General features: G+C 45.1%; 1 protein-coding gene across 4 annotated transcripts in view; it reads left to right on the forward strand.

Annotated features, from left to right (window-relative positions):
• TAF1A (TATA-box binding protein associated factor, RNA polymerase I subunit A) overlaps positions 1–23344 on the forward strand; it is a 44562-nt gene extending 21218 nt beyond the window's left edge. The window contains exons 1-11 of one of the 4 annotated variants that reach the window (XM_081857822.1): positions 7299–7320; positions 11480–11626; positions 12428–12597; positions 13779–13892; positions 15391–15589; positions 16847–16977; positions 18466–18624; positions 19271–19337; positions 19435–19558; positions 21573–21733; positions 22994–23344. In XM_081857822.1, the coding sequence (XP_081713948.1) occupies positions 11482–11626; positions 12428–12597; positions 13779–13892; positions 15391–15589; positions 16847–16977; positions 18466–18624; positions 19271–19337; positions 19435–19558; positions 21573–21733; positions 22994–23109 (1386 nt within the window). In that variant the 5' untranslated portion in view covers positions 7299–7320; positions 11480–11481 and the 3' untranslated portion in view covers positions 23110–23344. Of the gene's footprint in view, positions 1–7298; positions 7321–8506; positions 8731–8943; positions 9007–11479; positions 11627–12427; positions 12598–13778; positions 13893–15390; positions 15590–16846; positions 16978–18465; positions 18625–19270; positions 19338–19434; positions 19559–21572; positions 21734–22993 lie in introns of those variants that run through there. The other 3 variants (XM_081857821.1, XM_081857820.1, XM_081857823.1) reach the window with 3 other exon arrangements.
• The last annotated feature ends 687 nt before the right edge of the window (positions 23345–24031 follow it).

A 24031-nucleotide genomic window follows, 5' to 3' on the forward strand; every position in this document is an offset into this window, starting at 1 on the left:
TAACCAATCATACTGCTGCATTGTTCTAGGACCAATCAGACTGCTGCATTCTGAATCCTATTGTTCTAGGACCAATCAGACTGCTGCCTTTTGGAGCCTATTGTTCTAGGACCAATCAGACTGCTGCAGTTTGGATCCTATTCAACTCAGTACATAACACCCCTCCCCTCTAAGTTCCAGTCCTGCCCGGAAGGTCGCATTCATAGTCCTCAAGGTACGCCGGTGGCCTACGTGTGCGTTGCGGCCTGGGGTGTTCCCTGGTCCGGGGTTCAGGTTCTGGCTCGTGTTCCAAGGATGGGGCTGTTTGGTCTGGCGCAACCGGCTCGCTCAGTCGTGGTTCTGGTTCCGGTGTCCTTTCGGCCTCGCGGGTCCTCTCTGTATTTACTGATTCTGCCTCTCCTGCTTGCCCCTGCTGCTCTATGGGCCTCACTGCCCCACTGTTCCCTTGGGACTCCTCTGACCTGTCCTCCTCCTCCTGGTTTTCTCCCGGGAATCGTCGCCGTATCTGGTCGCAGTGGCGGCGCCAGCATTGCCCCCCATCTGTTAGCACCTCGTACGACACGGGGCCCGTGACCCTGGTGACTGTGGCAGGTACCCATGCAGGGCCTGCCCCAAAATTCTTTGCGTACACTGGGTCCTGGGCCTCGAAGGTCCGGGGGTTCCTGCCTTCCCCCACCACTACCTCATCCTGAGCTCTATCGGGGTGAAGGCGGTCCAATCTGATTGCAAGGCGCCGACCCATTAGTAGTTCAGCGGGGCTCCGGCCAGTCGTTGAGCTGGGGGTGCTGTGCTGTGCTAGAAGGAATGTGGCAAGGCGGTACTCCCAATCCCCTTGCGTCATGCGGCGAAGGGTGTCCTTGGTGGTCCGCACCATGCGTTCTGCTTGGCCATTGGTGGCAGGGTGGAATGGCGCCGAACGGATGTGGCGGATGGCGTTCTGCACTGTGAAGGTTTGAAATTCTCCTGATGTAAATGCAGTCCCGTTGTCTGAGACGAGAGTGTCAGGGAGCCCGTGGGTTGCAAACAGCCTGCGTAGTACCCGGATGGCTGCGGACGTAGAAGTGGACGGTACCAGTGCGACTTCCAGCCATTTGGTGTAGGAGTCCACCACTATGAAGAATGTTTTCCCCTGAAAGGGGCCAGCGAAGTCCACATGCAGGCGTGACCATGGTGCTCGGGCGGACTCCCAGGACTGGACTGGGGCCCTTGGGGGATCTGGGCGGGATTCCTGGCAGGCCTGGCAGTGTTTGACCCAGGCCTCTATCTCTCCGTCGATCCCCGGCCACCACACATAACTCCTGGCAAGGGCCTTCATTCTTACTACCCCTGGGTGTGTCTCGTGTAGGGCTGTGAGGACCCTTTTGCGGAGGGGCTGGGGAACAACGACCCTGCTTCCCCATAACAGGCACCCCTTGTGGGCTGACAGTTCATGTTTGCGGGTTGTGTAGCCGGCGAATTCTGGCCCGGGGCTGCGGCTGGGCCATCCCCTCCACACCCAGTCCAGGACCCGGGAGATGACCCTATCTTTCTTGGAATGGTGTGCAACTTCTTGTGCCTGAATGGGGCGGTCAGGAAGCAGCTCCAGGCTCATAACCTCTTGAGCAGGTGCTGGGTCGGGGCCTGTTTCCGGTAGTGGTAGCCTGCTGAGGGCGTCTGCATGGCCCATCGCCTTTCCAGGGCGGTGAATCAGTGCATACTGGTAGCTGGCAAGGAAAATTGACCACCTGAGGACGCGAGGAGACAGCACTTGGGGGGTCTGCTTTTCGGGGGCAAACAAGCCAAGCAACGGCTTGTGGTCAGTCACCACGGTGAAGGGCCGCCCGTACAAGAAATCATGGAATTTTTTTACTCCCTTCACGATTGCCAGACCCTCCTTGTCGATTTGCGAGTAGTTCCGCTCGGTTTCGTTGAGTGTCTGGGAAAAGTATGCTACCGGTACCTCTCTTCCATCCGGGAGTTGGTGTCCCAGGACAGCGCCGATGCCATAGGGCGAGGCGTCGCATGCTAGCACCACCGGCAGCCTCTCGTCGAAGTGTGCCAAGACCGAGTTTGAGACAAGCAAGTCCTTGACTGCCTGGAATGCGGCCTCCTGGCGCTGGCCCCACACCCAAGGGGCCCGCTTGTCCAGGAGTCTGTGTAGGGGCTCCGCTACCGCCGCCTTGTGGGGAAGGAAGGAATGGTAAAAGTTCAATAATCCCAAGAAGGCCTGAAGTTCAGTCTTGTTCTTGGGCGCTGGGGCATCACAAATGGCCCGTACCTTGTCCCCAGTCGGGTGAACCCCTTCTGCATCCACCATAAATCCCAGAAAGTCCACTTGAGGCACTCCTAGTAGACATTTTTCCCGCTTCACCTTGAGACCCGCCATCTGGAAACGGTGCAGAACAGTGCGGAGGCGGTCCTCAAACTCCTCTGGTGTGGGCCCGGCAATCAACACATCATCAAAGAAGGGGGTGACACCAGGAATCCCTTTAAGGAGAGAGTCCATTAGATTCTGGAATATGCCTGGTGCCACGCTGACCCCGAATTGCAGCCGCTTTACCCTGAACGCTCCTCTGTGCGTCACAATCGTCTGTGCCTCTGCTGTGGCCTCATCTACTGGCAGCTGTTGATATGCTTGGGCCAAGTCCAGCTTGCCAAAAATTTTCGACCCAGCCAGGGTGGCAAGGACATGGCTGACCACTGGCACTGGGTATGCATGGGCCATGACGGCCTTGTTTATGGTACATTTGTAGTCTGCGCAGATGCGGACCGAACCATTAGGCTTGACGGGTGTGACGATTGGGGTTTCCCAGGGGGCATTAGGCACCGGCTCCAGCACTCCTTGCTCCACGAGTCGGTCCAATTCCTCGTCTATACGGGGTTTCAGGGCGAATGGGACCCGGCGGGCCTTGAGCCTGACTGGTCGTACTGCGGGGTCAAGCTGTAGAGCAATGGGGGGGCCCGTATACTGTCCCAATTTCCCATCGAAAACCCCCGGAAACTCCTTGCATATGGCGTCCACGTCCACTTGTAAGCTCATGTGGTTCACCCCGGTGATGGCTAGTCCCAGTGGTCCAAACCATGCCAACCCCAGTAAGCTAATGTAGGGGCCCTTGACCACAAGCAAGTCCAGTTGCCGCGTCCGCCCTCGGTATTGCACCCTGAAGGTCCCCACCCCCATTGTGGGGACCTTACGTTTCTGGAAGTCCCGGAGGGTGAATGGGGCCGGCCTGAGTTTGGGACCCCCAGTAGGACACAGTTTCCTTAAGGTCCTTGCCGAGATTATGGATAGAGTTGAACCCGTGTCAAGCTCCATGCGGCATGGGGCCCCCTCTATCTGTACCTCTACATAAATTTTCTCTACGTTGGGGTGGGGCAACTGGTATACCTGGAAGTCTGTGAGCTCCGTCGAGTTGCCTTGGTGCGTTGGGCCCCGGGACCTGGGGCTCTTGGATTGGTCATCTGATGCCTGGCTTCGGGTGGGCCGAGCCCGACACACCCGGGCGATGTGTCCCAATTTTCTGCACTGCCTGCACTCTGCGTTGCGGAAACGGCAGGTCCTCCTCTCGTGACTTTCTCCACAGCTTGCGCAGTTCCCTCCTTCTCGTCGAGGCAGCTGTGGTATGTGGGCTGCTTGAGTGCGCTGCTGTACTCGGTGCACCTCCTCCCTGTCGGATCCCGAGTCGTTGGTGAGGTCTTCGTGGTGGACCCTCGGTTGGGACGGCTGGCTCAGCCGTGCCTCTTGCGTCGACCTCTCAGCAGCTTCCGTTGCCAGGGCCTCCTCCAGAGCGACCTGGAACGTTAGGTTCTTCTTAGCGTAGAGGCGTCGTTGCAGCTTCTCATCCTTCAGGCCACCGACGAGGCGGTCACGAAGCATGTTCTCCAGCTCTGAGAAGTTGCAGAACCGGGCAGCTTGGCGGAGAGAGGTCACAAACCCAGTTATGGTTTCCCCAGGGGCTTGCCGCTTTGCGTAGAAGGCATTTCGACGAGCCACCACTGAGGGCTGTGGCGAAAAGTGCCCCTTCAGCTGTTCCATTATTGTTTTGTATGGAACAGTAGCGACGTCTTCAGGCGCAAGGAGAGCCCGGGCGATTTCAAATGTCTCCTCTCCGCAGACGCTGAAGAATATTGCCCTCTTCTTGGCGTCTTCTTCATCGGTGACCCCTTTGGCTTCTAGGAGGAAGGTGAAACGGGAGGCGTACGCTTCCCAGTCTCCAGATGCTGGGTTGAATGGCGAGAAGCTGCTGTCAGTTGCCATTCTGAGTTCCTTGTGTCCCCGAGCTGAAGCCTGGATACACGGTGCGAGGCAGCGGTGCGGCAGGTGGCGGTGCTGCGGTGCTGTGTGTGGCAGTCAGCTCAGCGGGATCCCACCTTCGTCGCCAGTGAAATATACTCAGAGTCGCAAAGTGATTTCATGCTCTTTATTCAGCTCATAGTGGTGAAGAGGAATGAATGAATGTCCCCTCAAAGTATCTGCTTTATATACATTATTTACACAATGGGCTGCACATGATTGGCTAATTCCAGGATTCTACTGTAGGCCAATCAGGTTGTGGATTCACTTCTATCTGGAGCATGATTGGGTGGTTCCTGCTAACCAATCATACTGCTGCATTGTTCTAGGACCAATCAGACTGCTGCATTCTGAATCCTATTGTTCTAGGACCAATCAGACTGCTGCCTTTTGGAGCCTATTGTTCTAGGACCAATCAGACTGCTGCAGTTTGGATCCTATTCAACTCAGTACATAACACCTTGGTACCCCCAAAATAGAATATTTGAGGGGGCTCCCCCCCAAGTTAATAGGCATTGCCACTCAAATGGTGCATGCGTGCTGCATCTTGTAAATCGATTATGCAGGGTGGGGCTTACCTGGCCTCCCCAATATTTTATTCAAGTTGGCCCCCTGCATCTCACATAATTCCTCCCTATGTACAAAAATCTTCCTGCAAGTAGAAATCTAGCACATAAGGGAGTAGGATTATCTAGAACTGGTGGAGAGCTTTTGCCCCCCCCCCAGATGTTGCTCAAGTAAGCAAGTATGGGCAATGACCAGAGATGACAGGACGTAGTTTTGCCTGGAGCTTTGTCTACCACCTCATTCTTTCAGCAAGTCACATGGACTGTTCCACTTCACCCTGATGTGGAATCTGAATGGCTTCCTTGTGCATTTCACATGAAAAACCACACAGGGTCATTCAATGAAGCTAAATGGTGGGAGATTAAGTACAGACTGTGCTTCTTCACACAGTGTATAGTTCACTTCCATAAGATGTAGTGATGGCTACCAACTTGGATGACTTCAAAAGAGGATGAGACAAATTCATGAATGATATCAGTGGTCACTATTAATGATGGCTATATGCTGCCTCCAGGAACAGAGGCACTATGTCTCTTATTACCAGTTACAGATAGGTAGCCGTGTTGGTCTGCCATAGTCAAAACAAAACAAATTCCTTCCAGTAGCACCTTAAAGACCAACTAAGTCAGTTCTTGGTATGAGCTTTCGTGTGCATGCACACTTCTTCAGATACTGTGTATCTGAAGAAGTGTGCATGCACACGAAAGCTCATACCAAGAACTGACTTAGTTGGTCTTTAAGGTGCTACTGGAAGGATCTTATTACCAGATTAATTTTATTTCTTAAATGTTTCTTATTAACCACTGCACCACACTGGTTCTCAGTGCAGCTGCATGATATTTGACTGGGCCAGGGCACCTGGTAAAGAACATTCAGATGATGCAAAGAGTTGCTATGTCAGCTTTTTTGGCTAAGACATAGATTCAATGTAGTAGTATTGAACACTCCTCTATGTTATCAGTTTGTTTGCATTAAGGTTATTGTTGGTTTATACATTCGCTTTGCATTTGTGCTTAGATTACATTGCACCAGTTGACTGGTTCAATGTGAAATAAGCATGCTATACAGGAAAATACGTTCATCCAGGATTCTAACAAAAAGAAGGCAAGGTTTGCTAGAACTTGACTTCTGTCTTAATATGAAAAGGAACATAACAGAATAGGCTAATGATTGCAATGTAAATGCTTTCATCTCTGCACATTTGGCAGTATGCAGAAGTGGTCTTTTAAGATAATTAAAATATGTAAAGCACACAGTGTCCCTTGTACCAAGCAGCACAGAGAGAATAATAATGATGAACTAGTTGGCTCGCTGAGTGACTACATAAGTAGCAGTCTGTTGTGCTCTTCCAGTTATTGCTACTTAGATATCTGAAATTGCTAACAGTAATCTTTGCCACTAATTACATCAGAAGTGAAGCCGATGTTCTTATCATATACTCAAAATTATTGATTTTCATTGCATACTATTCTCTTGTGTACTATCTCACTTTGAGCCAAATAATCAGTGACTATTGCTTGGCTGCTGGAAAACAGAACTGTTCTACTGTTCTTCTTCACCCAGTCAGAGGAATTTAAAAGTATGTTAACATGAAAGCCTTTTTAAAAAAACAAACACATACACACACTGATACTTGCTCCCAAATTTTCACTTCTAAATGTGAAAGTAACTTTTGTTGCGATCAGCTTATTTCCACAAACATTTTTATGACTAGGACCTGCCCAACTTTCATCATTTTGAGATGTATGACCTGGTTGCTTGTTACCTGTCCCATAGATAGCAGGGTCTCCTTTACAGTACCTTTACTACCCACAGTAAGGGGAAACAGGAACATGCAAATCCTAAATTTGCTCCAGATCTCACCCTGAGGACAATCCCAGTAGCAAAGTAAAAAAAGAGAACAAACCAATTTAAATGGAATGGATGCCATGAGCAGAGTTCTAGAGCTTTAATCAGCAGGGTTTTTTTTGCACACTTAATGTCAAGAGATGATAAAACTTCTGACTCTCTCCTCCAAACTGCAGTTGCTTGCGTTCTTGGATGACAGGTCAGCTACAGTCTTGGATGACATGAATTATTTAGATCTATTCCAGTCTGGGTTCAGTCCTGGCTGCAGGACTTGAGTCACCCTTGGTCATCCTGATGGATGACCTTTACAGAGAGTCGCACAAGATGAGTGTGACTTTGCACCTGCTTCTCAATAACTCCGCAGCTTTTGGTACCATTGACCATATTTTTTTGCCCCCTGGAAGCTATGCTATTTTATCCGCAAAGCTACTTAGTATCTATATGAAGCCACTGGAAGTGGTCATTACGAGTTTTACAGCAAGGTGCCACCAGTAAACTGCTGACACTCGGCTCTATTTCTCCATGATATGTTATTCAGGAGGGCCATGCGGCCCTGGGATGATGCCTCGACAGATGCCTGGGCTGGATGAGGAAAATAAGCTGAGCCTGAATTCTGACAAGATGGAGACATTGTGAGTGAGTGGTTCCCATGTCCAAAAAATTGGTCAGTTGCATGCCCTGAAAATTGGTTTCACTACCCCCAAAGGAACAAGTATACATTCTGGGAGTGATTCTGTATACAGCTTTGTGACTAGAGCCCCAGGTAGCCTCAGTGGCTTTCCTTGTGCTTGATCCAGAAACCATGTTGTTGTTGTTGTTGTTGTTTAGTCGTTTAATCGTGTCCGACTCTTCGTGACCCCATGGACCAGAGCACGCCAGGTACTCCTTTCTTCCACTGCCTCCCGCAGTTTGGTCAAACTCATGTTCGTAGCTTTGAGAACCCTGTCCAACCATCTCATCCTCTGTCGTCCCCTTCTTCTTGTGCCCTCCATCTTTCCCAACATCAGGGTCTTTTCCATACAGGCAATCCTGTATAGGGCAGGTTTTTTAAGTGTTTAATGTTTTATTTTGTTCTTACACAGTGGTACCTCGGGTTAAGTACTTAATTCGTTCCGGAGGTCCGTTCTTAACCTGAAACTGTTCTTAACCTGAAGCACCACTTTAGCTAATGGGGCCTCCTGCTGCTGCCGCGCCGCAGGAGCACGATTTCTGTTCTCATACTGAAGCAAAGTTCTTAACCTGAGGTACTATTTCTGGGTTAGCGGAGTCTGTCACCTGAAGCGTATGTAACCCAAGGTACCACTGTAGAGATTTCCAGGGCTTTATATGGTAAAGAGATGAGGTGCCAGTACCTGTATCTTGAGAAAAGTGCCATGGGTGCCAGCACAAAACAGCTACCAATGGCAGCAAAGAAAGGAAGAAAGAAAGAGAGAAGTGTGCTGGTACTTACTACAAAAAAGGGGGGAGTACTGGATATTTCCCTACAGTCCTATAAAATGCACTTGACATTCTGGTTGAAATTGTGCGGGTTTTTTTTGCTTTGTGGGGCTGAGGACAACTTTTTGTTCGCTCTCAGGGGTTTGGGAACTTCTGTGCATAATTTTAGCCACCTAAAATTAAGCTTCGAAAACGAAGACGTTCTGCATCTTTTAAATTATATCCTGCTCTTCATTAGAGAGGACCTGCAAGGTTCAGGCACCTCGCGAGCACAAGGAGCGTGTACCGTGCGCGGCGACAACCACAAAGCCTCAAAAGTTTTTGCGCATGCGCATATAACCGCAAAGTCCTTTACGGCCTCCAGCCCCGCCCCTAACTAAAAAAAAAAAATAGAAGACCGGCTGTTGCGTACTACGAACAGGAAGTCGGGATATGCCATGGTCAAAGATGGCGGCGAGGAACGCGTCGGCGTGCTGGAAGGAACTCAAAATGGCCTTTTAGACATTCCAAACCCTCGTAGGGAGCGCGCTTTTCCTGTCGTTAAGCGCGAGACCGGGCCCTATCAGGAGAGGTTACCGAGAGACAGAAGGAAGCTCCGCATCCAGGTAGGTTGGTCGGCGAAAGCTCCTCTCGGAGCTCACGTCGCTTGTATTTGGGAGCCAATAGATTCCCGTGGGAGACAACACGTGGTAGCCAACCGATAACTATAGAGATAGGAAAAGGATAGATTGGCACCTCACTTTTCTGAAGTTAAGGAAGAGAATTCTGACATCCTCTTGTTGCAGGAAAAACAGCGAAGGCACCTGTGACGCTTCGTGGGCTACGGAATCAGATGCAGTTGGAGTGTAGAGTTTCCTGGCTCCTTTTGAGGAGACACGCAGGTTGGACTAGATTGCGCTTGGGTCCTTTTGGAGTTCTGCGAATGAGGGCTACCATAGCAAGCAGTGGAGGAACTGGGAATTTGAGTGTAGCTGTGATTAGGAAGCAGCACTTTCGTCCTGGAACAAAAAGTAATAGAAAGCAGTTCGTAGCCTTAGTGCTTTTATTTGGAAAGGCCACTTGTTTGCTGAATATTCATCCTGATTTGTTAGAAAGGGATGCGAGGGGGCATCATGTCAAAACAAGCATTACCTGTATTTCCCAGTGCATTTTCTTGTCACTTTCCTCACTGCAGAAAGCCCAAACTTCGGGGGAAATGGGTTTGTTGAGCAAGAGTTCCAAAGCAGTTTTAACTGTGCACCCTGAATTTGCCAGCACAGTATATGATTGTTATATCCCACTTGAAAGTCTGGAAGCCTGCTGGTTTAATTTTGCCACAGGTGCACTAAAATATTGGATTTCTCACTTCTGATGAATAGGAAGGGAAAGGAAGAAAAAAAAAGGGGGTGAGCATTTAGCGTCAACCTATAATTTGGGCTTTTTGTTTAATTGTTTATGCCACTGTTACTTTTGCAGACCAGGATGGGAAGTGTCAGGGAAACGTAAGTTATCTGATGCCACCTAGTGGCTTCATGGAGTGTAGAAAACTCAAGAGATCGCTGCATTGGCCCATTAGAAATAAACGACACAAAAGTTGCAATCCATTTCAGGCACTAAACTCCAGGGGATGCTGTTGAATGGGGTGCTGGTGCTGGTGCGACAGAAGACTCCAGGGACTAGGTTAAGTATCCTCACCAGGAGTTGGCTGACTACGTTGCCTATTCATGGTGTGAGTCTGTGTCTGTTTATTCCGAAGTAAGGCCCATTGAGTTCAATGGAACTCACTCCCATGTAAGTGTGTGTAGGATTACAGCCTAATAACTTAATTAATATGTGGGGTTAACAAATTATTTAAAAATTAGTCCCCTGCTCCACACCACGACTACGTGGAGTGATGGGAATGTACAGTCATATGTGGTGGGATTGTCCGTTAGTTAATGAATTTTGGAAACAGATTGGTATAGAAATATCGGGAATTGTGGGAAGGAATGTGGAAATATCTAAATTAATAGTTCTTATTAGCCTGAGTAGTACTGAGTTAAAAACAAAAGAGGAATGGCAATGGGTAAAATTGATGGTAATTGCAGCCAGACAGGTTACAGCGAGTAACTGGAAAAATGCAGAAGAGCTAGGGGTGAACCAATGGAGGAAAAAACTGAATAAAATTATAATTTTAGAATACCTAACTGTGAAGTTACATAGAATGAAAGGGTTTAAGGTCAGTGAGAAAGAGGAGGATTGGTTTGAGAAGATACTGAATTATTTGGGTAGGTTTGAACAATTTGGGGCAATTAAAATGTTAAAAGTTAAATAAACCTTGTGGAGGGAGGAGTGTTAAGGTATATAGAAGTGTACATATGGTTGATTTGAATATGTTATTATCAAATATTATTGAATATATATTACTCAATATGTATATTATTGAATATGTATACCCAATGTATCAGCTGCCTGGGGGGTTTCACAGTTTGTGTTTTGGTGGTTGGTAAAAATAAATAAATAAACAAATAAGAGTCCCCTGCTCCTCTACAGTGCAGTGTAATATTTATTTGTGACGCTTGCATGCTGGCCCATGCTGTAAGGTTCTCTCAGCTGCTTACGATAAATAAGTATGGAAGCCTAATACAGCCTAAAACATAAAATGAAAAACAACATGAATTCAAGAATAAAGCACAACTCCAAGGTTATAACCAATCTGAAACACTGAGAGGACCAAGACTATGTGAGTTGTTGTCCTGCCCCACTTCTGAAAAAATGGGTGACATAGGAGCCAACTCCTAGGTGCTGTGGGGGCTTTGGCTCCACAATAAAATATTTGAGGGGGCTGTCCCCCCACAAAGTTGATGGGCATTCCCATTCAAATGGTGTGCGCGCACTGTGCCATGTGATTGATTATGTGGGATGGAGCTTACAAGGGCTCCCACAATATTTTATTCAAGTTGGCACCCCGATGGGTGATACGTCATCCTTTCCAATTCTGATTCTGCACAAGGCAAGGAATAAAAATGGTGTGGGGAGCAATGCTGAAGGCTTTTCCAACCCTGCAGTGGCCTGCTTTGTCTGTCTGTCTGTCTGTATCTCCCTCCACCTTCTTCTAAGATGCACACTTTAACCTTCACATCACAGTAGCTATGGCAATGTTGACGTAAATTTCAGCAAGGTGCTCTATTCCCTAATTGTATCAGGCACCCTGCTTCCATTTCATGTCTGTAAAGGGGCAATATTTAATGGAAAATAGTAATAAAAAACTAAACTCATGCTTCCTTGTACAGCTGTTTTTAAAGACATTGAAAGTGTCTCTTCCCCCCTGCTTCATTTCTTATTTTGATTTGCCTGACCTGCAAGCATAAATATTTCCCCATCTTCCTTTCACAGAAATGGATACTTTTGTTGAAGAACTGAGAAGAAAAAGAGGGCAGATAAATTTGGAAGGAGAAACACAGGATGTGCATGCAGCCACAACAACAGCTCCCATCCCAGGAATTTATTTACCTTTACTCCCAAGATATTTTCACTACACAAGTAAGTTCTTGATTGCTGGTTGGTAAGATTCCTTATTGCTTTGCATGGTATGATAGGACTATCAACACTGGAAGCAAGAAGCACAAATGGTGGAAAACCTTTTCATCATTTATGCCCTCATCAGCCTACAGTAGGTCGCAGCAGCACATTTTTTTTGCATGAAGTTATGTTTGCATGGGTGGTGCTGTGGGTTAAACCACACGGGTTTAACCACAGGGATGCGGGTGGTGCTGTGGGTTAAACCACAGAGCCTAGGACTTGTTGATCAGAAGGTCGGCGGTTCGTATCCCTGCGACAGGGTGAGCTCCCGCTGTTCGGTCCCTGCTCCTGCCAACCTAGCAGTTTGAAAGAACGTCAAAGTGCAAGTAGATAAATAGGTACCGCTCCGGCGGGAAGGTAAACGGTGCTTCCGTGTGCTGCTCTGGTTCGCCAGAAGCAGCTTAGTCATGCTGGCCACATGACCCGGAAGCTGTATGCCGGCTCCCTCGGCCAGTAAAGCAAGATGAGCGCCGCAACCCCAGAGTCGGTCACGACTGGACCTAATGGTTGGGGGTCCCTTTACCTTTACCTTTATGTTTGCATGAAGCTATGAAGGAAGTTAGACAGTTTAGTAGTATGGTATTGGATTTTATGTTCCAAAGATGAAATGCAGGATTGATTCCTGTATTTACTTGCCAGATGCAACCAAGAATGTATGGGCTTTTGTGTTTTCCTCTAAATTGCAATTTAAGTCTATAACTGCATTAGAAACACATCAAAATTATTCTCATGTCTGTTACCAAAATTATTCTTGTGTTGTAGCATCTAGGGTCGGAATGCACTCGGAATTTCAGAAGGCAAAAGAAGGTTGTTTAAACTGCATCCAGGATTCCCTTTTGCAAGGCCAGTTGCAGAGGGCTGCAGAATTAATCATAAGCTACATAGAAATGTTAGAGCATTACAGTAAAGACAAACTGCGGGCTGCTCCTGAAGTAAGTAGATGAGCTAATCCCCTGATTCTGAGCAGGAAAGACGGAAAAGGATCTCTGTGATTCCTGTGTCCTATGCTTCTATCATGTAATATGTTTAGGAATAGGGTAGAGCAATTTTTGGACCAAGTCTCTTGGGGATAGCCTGTTGCTGAAGTACATGCCAGTGGTGGAAAGGGCAAAACCTAAAGTGGTTTCTCCTTTCTGCCATCTCATAGAATTATTATATTGTAGAGTTGGAACAGACCACAAGGGTCATTGTTTGTTTGTTTGTTTTGTATACCGCCGAAGATCCCAGGGCAGTTCACAACAGGAAAATACAAAATGAGAATAAAAAAAAACAAAACAAAAACAAGCTGAAAAAGGCCCTCCCACAAACACATTTTAAAAGCCATCAGCCAAACACCTGACTGAAGAGAAATGTTGATTGAGTTTCAGCCTGTTGGCTCTCATCCAACCCATTAGTGAAGTGAGACAATGGTCCAGAACTTTCATTGCCTTACCTGCAGTTGTAAAGGAGAAGTAGAGCTGTTTGTCATCAGCATATTGCTGACCACGTGCTCCAGAACACTAGATGACCCCACTCAGTAGTTTCATGTAGATGTTAAACAGCACAAGGGGTAACATTGATCCCTCAGGAACTCCACACTGAAGGCTCTATGGGGCCAAAGAACACTGCCTCTGGGAACGACCAGCCAAGTAGGTCGCTCCAGAAGGATACCACGGTCGATGGTTATCGAAAGTTATTGAGAGTTGGGGTTCAGCCCCCTGCAATGCAGGAATCTTTTGCCCAACATGGGGCTCGAACCCACAACCATGAGGTAAAGAGTCTCATTCTCTACCAGCTGAGCTTATCAGACTGAGCTATGCTTCTCTCTGTCTTTCCCTCTCCAGCCAGTGGGCTGCTGGGATAGGGATAGATTGCTCTTGCCAGAGATATAACCTGATTGCTTGCAGAAGGCTTTTGAAACAGTGTTGAGGGCCACATGTTGCCTATCCCCAATTTAGGCTGTTTTGTTGTGCATTTAATTCTGTGTCACGATGGCTGCAAATTTTTGCATTATGCAATTAGAAGTGCTCTTTGTGCCTGTTGTAAGTGACTGTATACTTCAAAGCTATGCTTATGTTCGCTTTTTGTAGCTGTCGTTTGCTACTGTGTTCTGAATGTGTGTTCTCCGTGCTAGGAGATCTGGAGAATAGGAACGGAGATCTTGCAGCGGCATCCACGGAGCAATATTCAAGAGACCAACCACTTTGCAGATCAGATGAAAAATTTAGGAGTAAAAGGATATTTAAAGGTGAGGAGAGTTCCAAAGGATCCTTAAGATCATAATACTTATTTTTCATAGAAAACATTATTAACATTATTATTGCTATTATTAAGAGTGCTGCTCATTCTTCCACGTATAGCAGGGATGGGGAACTTTTTAGTTCACCATAGCGATTTTGGGTGGCAACTCCTTTGAAGTGCGTTTTCCAAGTGGTTTGTTTTGAACGTAATTCAATGTGCAAGCCATGCTTTTGCCTTCCTCTCACCTGATATCTCATGTGACTTTAGGGGTGTGGCAGGTGGGCATGGTTTGAGGAAGATGGTCTCACAAACATAATTAGGACCTCTGCAGGATTAGGCCCATGAGCCGGAGGTTCCTCACCCTTTCTATTTCTCGTTGTGGGGATTTGTAGCAATGTCCATTACTCCTAGTAGAGGTTTCTTTGGTAAAACATATCCTTAATTACAGAATAGAGTTATTGTTTTGCTGTTTTCTTTTAATTATTTGCTTGTTTTTATCCTGCATTTTATTCTGTGAACCGCCCTGAGAACTTTTGCTGAAGGGCAGTATATAAAATAATAATAATAATAATAATAATAATAATAATAATAATAATAATAATAATAGAGCAATGAATGCTGATGTAGTTCATGCAGCTTTGGGTTGTATCCGATGCTCTTGGAATGTGTGATTTCCGCTTCCTCTCCTCCTCCCACACTTTGCCTAAATCTGGTCCTTCAACCATATGAAGCACAGAGCAGGGAGCACAGCAGATGACAGGAGAGGAAGGGGAAGTGCCATTGCGCACAAGGAAGTCTCTTGCGCACATGGCACTGCAGCGCTGGATGCAACTCTTTGAACTGGATATTATTATTTTTGTGTGTGTGTGTGTGTGTGTATATATATATATGTATATATATGCACAGTTCTGCACCTTGATCTCCAGTAAATTGACCCCATGTACATGCAAAAAAAGTGTACCATTTGTATACTTGTAGAGTTCAAACTGGGAGTCCCTAAAAAATTTACCTGATTTTGTGTTAATTCCTTTATATTCAGTTTTCCACTCATTTATAATTCTATTTCATATCATTTGCATTTTTTTTTTTAATGTTAAGCTAAACGGAGTAATTCCATTTTGGTTTACATTCAGAAGTCTAGTTCTTTTTCATTCTTTCTTGGTGTACAGAAGCTTTAGTCCCTGTTCCACTGGGATGCTACTGAGCCAGTTTGAACCTTGACTGGGATCCAGTGAGTGTTAGTGCATTTGCCAAGATTGGAATGGCGTGTGCTGATGTTAATTGCATCGCCAATTTGACAGTGGTCCCCCATTTATTTCCAGGTCCAGCATCATTCAAACGGCATATCCCTGTTGCTCTTGCAAAGCTGCCAAATTTTTCACTGAAAGTAGTGGGGAAACTCCCGGATGTAGTAGGTCTCTGAGCCCATTGGGTTTGCATTGTAGCATTTTATTCAGAACCGCCGCTGCTGCTGCGGATTGTAAGCTAGGTTGAAATTGTTGTAGGTTTCTTTAGAGCACGCCTTCCACCTCCTGTGCAACGGGTTTGAGGATGAGGCTTATCAGAACCTGGTCCTGGCAGAAAGCTGGAAGTATGGAGAACAAACAGTCATTCAGAACAAAGAACTGAAACTCATTCAAGGTTACAGGGGGCTGCTCGACTATTCTAAGTGGTTGAAAAAGAAGGCGGACATGTTGGGGCTTGGTGAGTATGCGCCTTAGGGAAAATCGGTGCAGGACATAGATGGCCATGATTATTATGCTCAGCTCTTGAAATTGGAAGCATAGAATGAGACTCTAATGCTGGACTTTGAATATGCACCTAAGTCCTAATAATGTTTTTATTGTCTGTCTGTTTTGTATCCCACCCACAGCAAGGATGAATGAATAGAGGAATAGTCAGTATGAAACAATAATTAAGAACAACACACAAAATAACACTATACAGTGCAGCAGTCAGTGGTATTTGGACTACTAAACTGTCCTGAGGTCATAGTTAAATTAGAAGTTGTGTGTTTAGGATTTCAGCATTAAGCAATTGTTAGGGAGTAAGTCCAGTGATGCGGGTGGTGCTGTGGGTTAAACCACAGAGCCTAGGACTTGCCAATCAGAAGGTCAGTGGTTTGAATCTCCGCCACGGGGTGAGCTCCTGTTGCTCGGTCCCTGTTCCTGTCAACCTAGCAGTTCGAAAGCACGCCAGTGCAAGTAGATAAATAGGGACCGCTCCGGCGGGAAGATAAACGGCGTTTCCGTGTGATGCTCTGGTTCGCCAGAAGTTGCTTAATCATGCTGGCCACATGACCCGGAAGCTGTCTGTGGACAAACGCCGGCTCCCTCGGCCTATAGAGCAAGATGAGCGTGCAACCCCAGAGTCGGTCACGACTGGACCTAATGGTCAGGGTTCCCTTTACCTTTACTTAATGTTGTTCAAAAGTTCCAGTGAACTCGACGGAACTTATGAACAAACATGCTTAGGATTGTGTTGTTAAGTCTGCCTTCCTCATCAGGTGAAGGTTAGTTTTTTTGAATAGTTTGTTGAGAGTTTTCTGCTCTTATCATCATTGCATCTGTACCGCAGGAACTCAAACTGAATGGCATTCTCAGTAAAGCAGACTTGACTGACGCTTTCGTTTCAGTCTGCTTCGCCATTAAGTTTAATCAGATTCATTGACTTGCAGTAAACATAAAGCTTAATCATCATTTGTTGCCTTAAGAGGTGGGTGGGGTTGCTCATCTGTCAACGTGGCCTCTGATTGAAAGAGGTTCCCTGCTTAATAGTCCTCTGTTTGACTCTTTTGGGACCAGAAAGATATGTTGTGAATTTCTTTGGTTCTTCTCTTTCAGAAAGCTTTTTATTTTTATTTTTAGGGTGCTTGGAAAGTGAGATTAGTGTCATGATTTACCTGAGTTGCAGATCCCTGTGCTTAATATAAGAGGTTATATTATGCCTTGTCTTTCACAGATGAGGACAGCTATGCAGTGTCTTCTATTCAGCAGGAAATGCGCATCTTGTACCGGCAGGCTAAAGTCAGCCTCAAGGAGATCATTAAAATTCCTGGAGTTTGGGATCCTTTTGTGACGTGTTATGTGGATGTAAGAGCATGCTTCACAACCATCTTACTCCTCCCCCGTCCCCCAAATCTTGATCTAAGTAATTGCTGGCTGTTCCAAGTTTTTGTAGCTCGGGGAATACTAGAAAAATGTCTTTCATAGCAATTAGTAAAATAAGACTCTGAAAAAGTATCTAGAAAGCATTGGGGAGTCTTGGGAATTCTCTGTCATAGCATATGATGATGTTCATTGGCTTAAAAAAATGTGGCTTTTAAAAAATACTAGATAGATTGCCAGTTCAAATGTAATGGCTAACTGGAGTTTGCTTGGATCAGGAAGCGAGATAATAGTAGGAGGAGAAAGCTTTCAGCCCCAAGTTTTGAACCCAATGACCAAACCATGGTTTGGCAATTTGAGCCAAATGATATTCTCTCTCTCTCTCCCTTTCCCTCCCTCCCTCTCCTCTCTCTGTGTGCACCAAACCAATCACATTTAGTGATATGTATATATTATCCAGCCATAAGTTCCCACCTGGATTTTGCTTTTTATTCTAAAGCTCTTATTTCTGATCCATTAAACTGGATTATTGCAGTGTATTCTATGTGGGGCTTCCCTTGTTCCTGACCCAGAAGCTGCAGAAGTTAGTGCAGAACGCTGCAGCACAGTTGCTGATAGGAGTGAGACCGTGCCTGCATATAACACCTCTGCTCAGAGGTCTGCATCTGGCTGCCAGGCCAAGTTCAAGAGGTTACAATTAGTATATGAAGCCCTTAACAGCTTGGGACCGGTTAACTTGCAGGATCACCCTACCCCTATAACAGACGTACCTCGACTTCCAAAACATTCAACTTCCAAGGTGTGGAAGTCCTGTCTTCGGCTTCCAAAAGAACGTTCTAAAACTGGAACAATAACTTCCGGTTTTTGATCGTTTGGGAGCCAAAACATTCGGCAACTAAGCCATTCGAGTTCCAAGGTACGACTGTATAACCACTTAGCCTCTTCAGTCTGTGGAACTGGTACTGTTACAGTTCCTCAAAATACTGATTCCACACTTGTAAGAAATGGATAGTTTCGTGTGGAACTTTGGAACTCCTTGTGTATTGACATCAGGCAGGCACCTTCACTGTAATCTTTCTAGTGTCAGCTTAAAACATTTTTGTTTAGGTAAGACTATCCAGACATGTTGAAGTTAAACATGCTTTATTTCTTTTTAGCGGCTTGCTGTTGATTTTAATCTTTTGAATATTTCTAAATAGCTCATTTTAACTGTGTTTTATCAATAATTTAAATGGTGTTTTTTTTTGTAAAGTGCTTAGAGGGTTTTTTTGGTTTTTTTAGAATCAAGTGGTATACAAATTTTGTTTAAAACATCATTTCAGTCACCTGATCGTTGACTGTATTGTGTTCACTTGAGAAGATTTTTCTTTCAGTGTTTTTTTCCTTGTTGCAAAACACTCTTTTGGGTACCTCAAGGTGAAAATGTGGTCCCCAACCTTAAATAATCAGCTGTACATTTGTGTGTTTCTTCAGATGCTGGAACATTATGAGGAGTATGAAGAAGCAAGAGAAGTGTTGAGCGAATATGCATATAATTCCAAATTTCCTCCAAACCCTAATGCACATGTCTTCTTATATCAGTTCCTAAAGAGAAGGGGTGAATCGAGGAAAACTCAGATGTCTGCACTCCAGGTATTATATTCAGGCCTTATTTAATGGTCACCATTTAATTGTGTAGCAGTTAGACTGTCGGACTAGGAGCTGAGAGACCAGAGTTCAATTTCCTGCTCAGCCATGAAGCTCACTGAGTGACCTTTAGCCAGTCACTGTCTCTCAGTCCAGCCCTCCTCACAGGGATTGTTGTGAGGAGAAATTGGAGAGGTGGAAAGCCATGTATGACACCTTGAGCTCTGGGAGGGAAAGTGAGATATAAAAGTAATTAAATTTTAAAGTGTCACAGTAATCCATTAGCTGTGGCTCATTATGACATGAGGTTGAGGTACACTGTGTCTGGAATGCCTATGAACAATGATGTTGTTGTTGTTGTTGTTGTTATTTATTATACACACATACATGGAGATTTGTTTTCCTGTAAGCACACTGTAAATTCAATTTTCACACCCCCTCAGACTTGATATTGCAGAATTGCAGAAGAAATTCTTTGTCCCTAGTATACTTAGGCTATAAAGTGAAATTATTGGACCAATCCAGTCCCCTGCTATAGTGAACTTTGGCACAAGCCTCTGCTCATAATTTGTCTGTTGAAACTGGTGGGATAGGGAAGTGCATAACTTTGCCTCAAGATGGATGTTTAGTGTCTTTGTCTTTTTCTTTTTAGATCTTGCACGAACTTGTCCCTTCTCACGAACTGATGCTGGAATATTACGCCATGCTGAAAAAGTCAAGTAAGGCGTTTTAATTATTGTGCTTTAAGATACACAGAATTAGGATCAGGTTGCCTCCCTTCCCTCTCCCCTTAATGTGATTCGCTCTTAATTTCAGAAAAAAGGAAAAACCAGAAGCTACGGCTGGAAGTTATTTTTGCAGCCTTGGACTCTGCTGGGTGGAAGGAGAATGTCAAAGCCTGGAGCTGCTTGGCGAAGGAGATTGTAGAAATATTGCAGAAGTGGGTGAATGGTGAAATCAGCTGCCCCATGTGATGTATCTCTTACTTGACTGCACCTCTGCAGACTGCAGATGGTGCACTGAGGATATTTGACTGCCCCCTCATTCAAAAACTTCCCAACATATTTGAAAATATGTCAGGGGAAGGCTTTAGACACTTTTTACCTGTATTTAAAACTGCACCAGTTTTCTAATGGGATATAATTGGTTAATTTTTTTAAGCTGTTTTCATTTCATAATACCTTTTAGTTCATTTAGTTCATTCAGCTTGGTGGATTTCTGGGTCCTTGCGACCTGGGACCTCCAAAATGTTGTCATTTGTGGACCTTAAGGTCCTCCGCGGAGCATACCAGGAGAGGCGGCCCCATAGGTACATGGGTCCTAGGCCGTATAGGGCTTTAAAGGTCAAAACTAGCACCTTAAACCTTTTAACCTTTAAAGCCCTATATGGCCTAGGACCCTCGTACCTACGGGACCGCCTCTCCTGGTATGTAGACCTTACAATCTACAAATAACAAAACCCTGAGTATCCTGAGCCCCAGGGAGATTAGACTGGCCTCGACCAGAGCCAGCGTCTTTTTGGCCGTGGCCCCGGTCTGGTGGAATGCTCTCTCACAAGAGACTAGGGCCCTGCGAGAGTTGACATCTTTTTGCAGGGCCTGCAAGACAGAACTGTTCCACCAGGCCTTTGGCCAGATTCAGTCTGACTCATTTTCTCTTTGTATGAACAAGTATGAAGGAGGTTTCCCAGCCCGCTCATAGGTCCTTATAATATCAGTGGAAATAATTGGTCCTGGTGAGTAATAACCGCTTTCAATTTTAACTTGAGGATGGCCATTTGTCCAGTCTAATTTTAATTTATTCGAATTAATTTTGGGATGCATTTTAATTGTTTGTTTATTTTTATGTATTTTGTGTTTTATATGATGTTAGCCGCTCTGAGCCCAGCTCTGGCAGGGGAGGGCGGGATACAAATAATAGTAATAATAATACTAATTTATTATACAACCCTGTATTCATGAAAGATACTAGCCTACAAAAAGTAGCCTATCTTTGTTGTTGTTGTTTTTTACTCCATGCGGCACCAATTTATATCAAAAATGTGCAGAGCAGGTTGCATGTTTTTCTTCTTGAATTTAGGACATTAACTGGAAACTGAACATTTTTTCGCTGCAAGGGCTCAGCCAAAAACAAGTGATGGCATTTGAATATTAGCAAAGCATCCTTTTAAATCACTGAGTTAAATAACCATAAGTAATCTTCCATGCCCCTGAAATAGGAGTAGCCAACGTGGCAGACTATAGTAGTCGGAGACGATGGGAGCAGCCGTCCACAACATCTGGAGAGTACCACATTGGCTCCTTCTAGCCTAAAACTCCAAACAAAAAAGGGAAGTTTGGACCATGATGAGATTGCCTGTGCACAGAGCTTGGTACAGTGGTGCCCCGCGAGACGAATGCCTCGCAAGACGAAAAACTCGCTAGACGAAAGAGTTTTCCGTTTTTTGAGTCATTCCGCAAGACAAATTTCCCTATGGGCTTGCTTTGCAAGACGAAACGTCTTGCGAGTTCTTACGAGTTTGTTTCCTTTTTCTTAAAGTCGCTAAGCTGCTAAGCCGTTAATAGCCGCTAAGCCGTTAATAGCCGCTAAGCCGCTAATAGCCGTGCTTCGCAAGACGAAAAAACCGCAAGACGAAGAGACTCGCGGGACGGATTAATTTCGTCTTGCGAGGCACCACTGTAGAGCCAAGCATAAGTAATGCACACATCCTAGCCTAGCTTAGTTGTGTTCTGGCACAGTCTGACCCCCTCCTTCTGTAATAATAATAATAATAATAATAATAATAATAATAATAAGAAGAAGAAGAAGAAGAAGAAGAAGAAGAAGAAGAAGAAGAAGAAGAAGAAGAAGAAGAAGTAGTAGTAGTAGTAGTAGTACAAAAATCTATCAGCATTCAGCATGGATCTAACTGAGATACACTCTCTTCTCTCTCCCCTCCCCCTCCCTACTCCCAGCTCTGACAAACAGCTTCACTGGCTCAAAAACAAGTGGGCATCTCGAAAGGACTGGTGGCCAGCCTTGCATTTCAGCCTTTATTTGGCAAAAAGGAATTGGCAGGAAGATGAATGTCTTGCTTGTGAAAAAGTACTGGTGGCTGGAATGCTGATGGGAAAAGGTAACTGCCTCCCTCGCAATATATGTTCTGTCTCCTGTATACATACAATAATTAGAATCCTGGCAAAGCGTATATTGCATAAAGCTTTATCTTGTATCTTCTGCCTTTAACTGCGACCACCTTTAGCCTTGCACCAGCCCTGAGAGATGGGTCAGACTGAGAAATATGGCTGGCCCAAGGTTGCCCACTGAAGGAGGATTTAAACTCTGGTCTCCCAGCTTCTAGTCTAACACTAAATCTGTTGCTCCACACTGCCATTTGGTGCATAGAACTTTATCAAGTAACATAAGCAAAAGTGATTGTTTTTTGCACCAAGGCAGTTAGCATCTAAAGTTCTCCAGAGCAGCAAGCAGAAAAGACAAAAGGAAGAGGCAACTGTTGTTAAAAGTTCTTAGGCTTTCTTTCAGCTTGGACTGTGGAGTTTAGCCAAAAGCTTCAAAGAAGAGATCAATTTTGAGGAGTGATGCGAGGAAAGAAAGAGAGGTGGAACTCTGTAGACGCCCCGAAAGAACATTCCACCTTTAGCCTAGTTGAAGCATCAGTTATTACAGTGGGATTTCCTTCCTCCCTTTTGTAGGAAGGAAATTTGAAAGACCATACAAAATGTGGGAAGTTAATGAACCTCGTATTACTTCTTACATGTGTTATTTTCATGGCCTTCAATGGAGAGGAGAGGCAATTCTAGCTGCTGATGGGAATACCATGCATACTGCTGGTTACTCATTAGTTGAGCCCAAACAAAGCAAGATGATGCATTTTCTTTTGCATGTACAAAACCCAGCAGCCATCAGACCCCCTAATGGAAACATCTAACATGAGAGATGAGCACATGGTCTGTAGATTAATAGTGCTGTTTGTCAGTATCTTAAACTCTATACGGTACCTTCAAAGCTCTTGTAATAATGGTCTAGATAATTTTTTAAAGAAAATGACTCTCAAACCTCATCAGGCTTCTGCATTGGGACCTTGTCATTAAGCAAAGTGACTTCCAGATGTAGGCTAACGTCGCTGGATTATTTGCTCCACATTATAACAATACTGAAGAAATAATTTACCCATAATGTTTCTATACATTGAGATTTTGACACTTGTGGAGTACTGAGGTTTGAGGATGCTCAGTGGGATTTTTTTATTCTTCTCCCTCTCCATCCTTTCAGAAGCTCCATGTCATAATCACAACATGTTCTTAAGGGTCTGATTGTGGCCCAGTTAGTCTTGTCCCATTCATTCTAATGCCATTTCACTTTTGTGTGTGTCTAGATTGCAAATATTTTAGATACGTCATGCGACAAGGTTGTGAAGCCAATAAGAAAAAGTTCAAACCATTGAAGACATTTGTGAAAAAACACAGCTGGGTCAGTTTGAAGATTGTCTGATATTTGATTGCTTTTAGAGGCGAAATCCCTTTTCTTTTCTTTTTGGAACTATACCCCCCCCTCCGATTGTACATGTTTTGCTCTGCATACAGATCTCTCCTGCAATGAAAAAACCTTGTAGATAATTGACAACCATTTTTTTAAAAAATGAAGTTCCAGTTTTATAATAAATCTTTCCAAAGGAATTCGGCTTTGAGTCATTGCTAAAATAAAACTTCACAGGAAACACATTTTATCATTTATCTTTCAAAGTCTCCATATGAAAACCTTTGAAATATGTTCTTGAATTGATGGTGTGTGTGTGTGTGTGTGTGTGTGTGTGTGTATCTATAGCAGACAATATATAATATAGACAGGCTGTGACTACAGCTTGCCTTGCATCCTATAACAATAGTGTAGAATTGTTTGCCCTTAGAAATTCTTCTAGTCACCCATCATGGAGTTAAAAGAAGAGGCCCACACCAGCCCATTCTATGCACTGTTGTTAATACATGTCTTTAAGAACCTGTCTGTGCCATAGCTGTCAAGTGTCCCTTATTTGAAGGGACAGTCCCTTATTCCAGCGCCATGTCCTGCTGCTGTCCCTTATTGATGGATGTCCGTTAAATTTCCCTTAAATGATGTCCCTTAAATTTCAAAGGAAGCAGCTCCTCTCCCTTCCTCCCTCCCTGCCGGCCAGGGAGGAGGGAGGCTCCAACTGTGTTGCTTGGCTGTGTTGCTCACCCAGTAAGAAGTCTAAGAATGACTGGGGGGTGGAGCTTGCATGCCTTGTGTGTGGCTAGTTAATGCAAGCTGAGGGGGGTTTTGAATGCTGGACGCTATTTTGTTGCACGTGCTTCTGCAAACTTTGTAGTGCAAAGCCAGGCTGGGGAGCCATCTTAAGTTGAGGCTGCATAGGCCTTGTGGTGCATGAGATTCAGAT

This window comes from Podarcis erhardii (genome assembly GCF_964252035.2).
Source record: "Podarcis erhardii genome assembly, chromosome: 3".
Classification (NCBI taxonomy): Eukaryota; Metazoa; Chordata; class Lepidosauria; order Squamata; family Lacertidae; genus Podarcis; species Podarcis erhardii.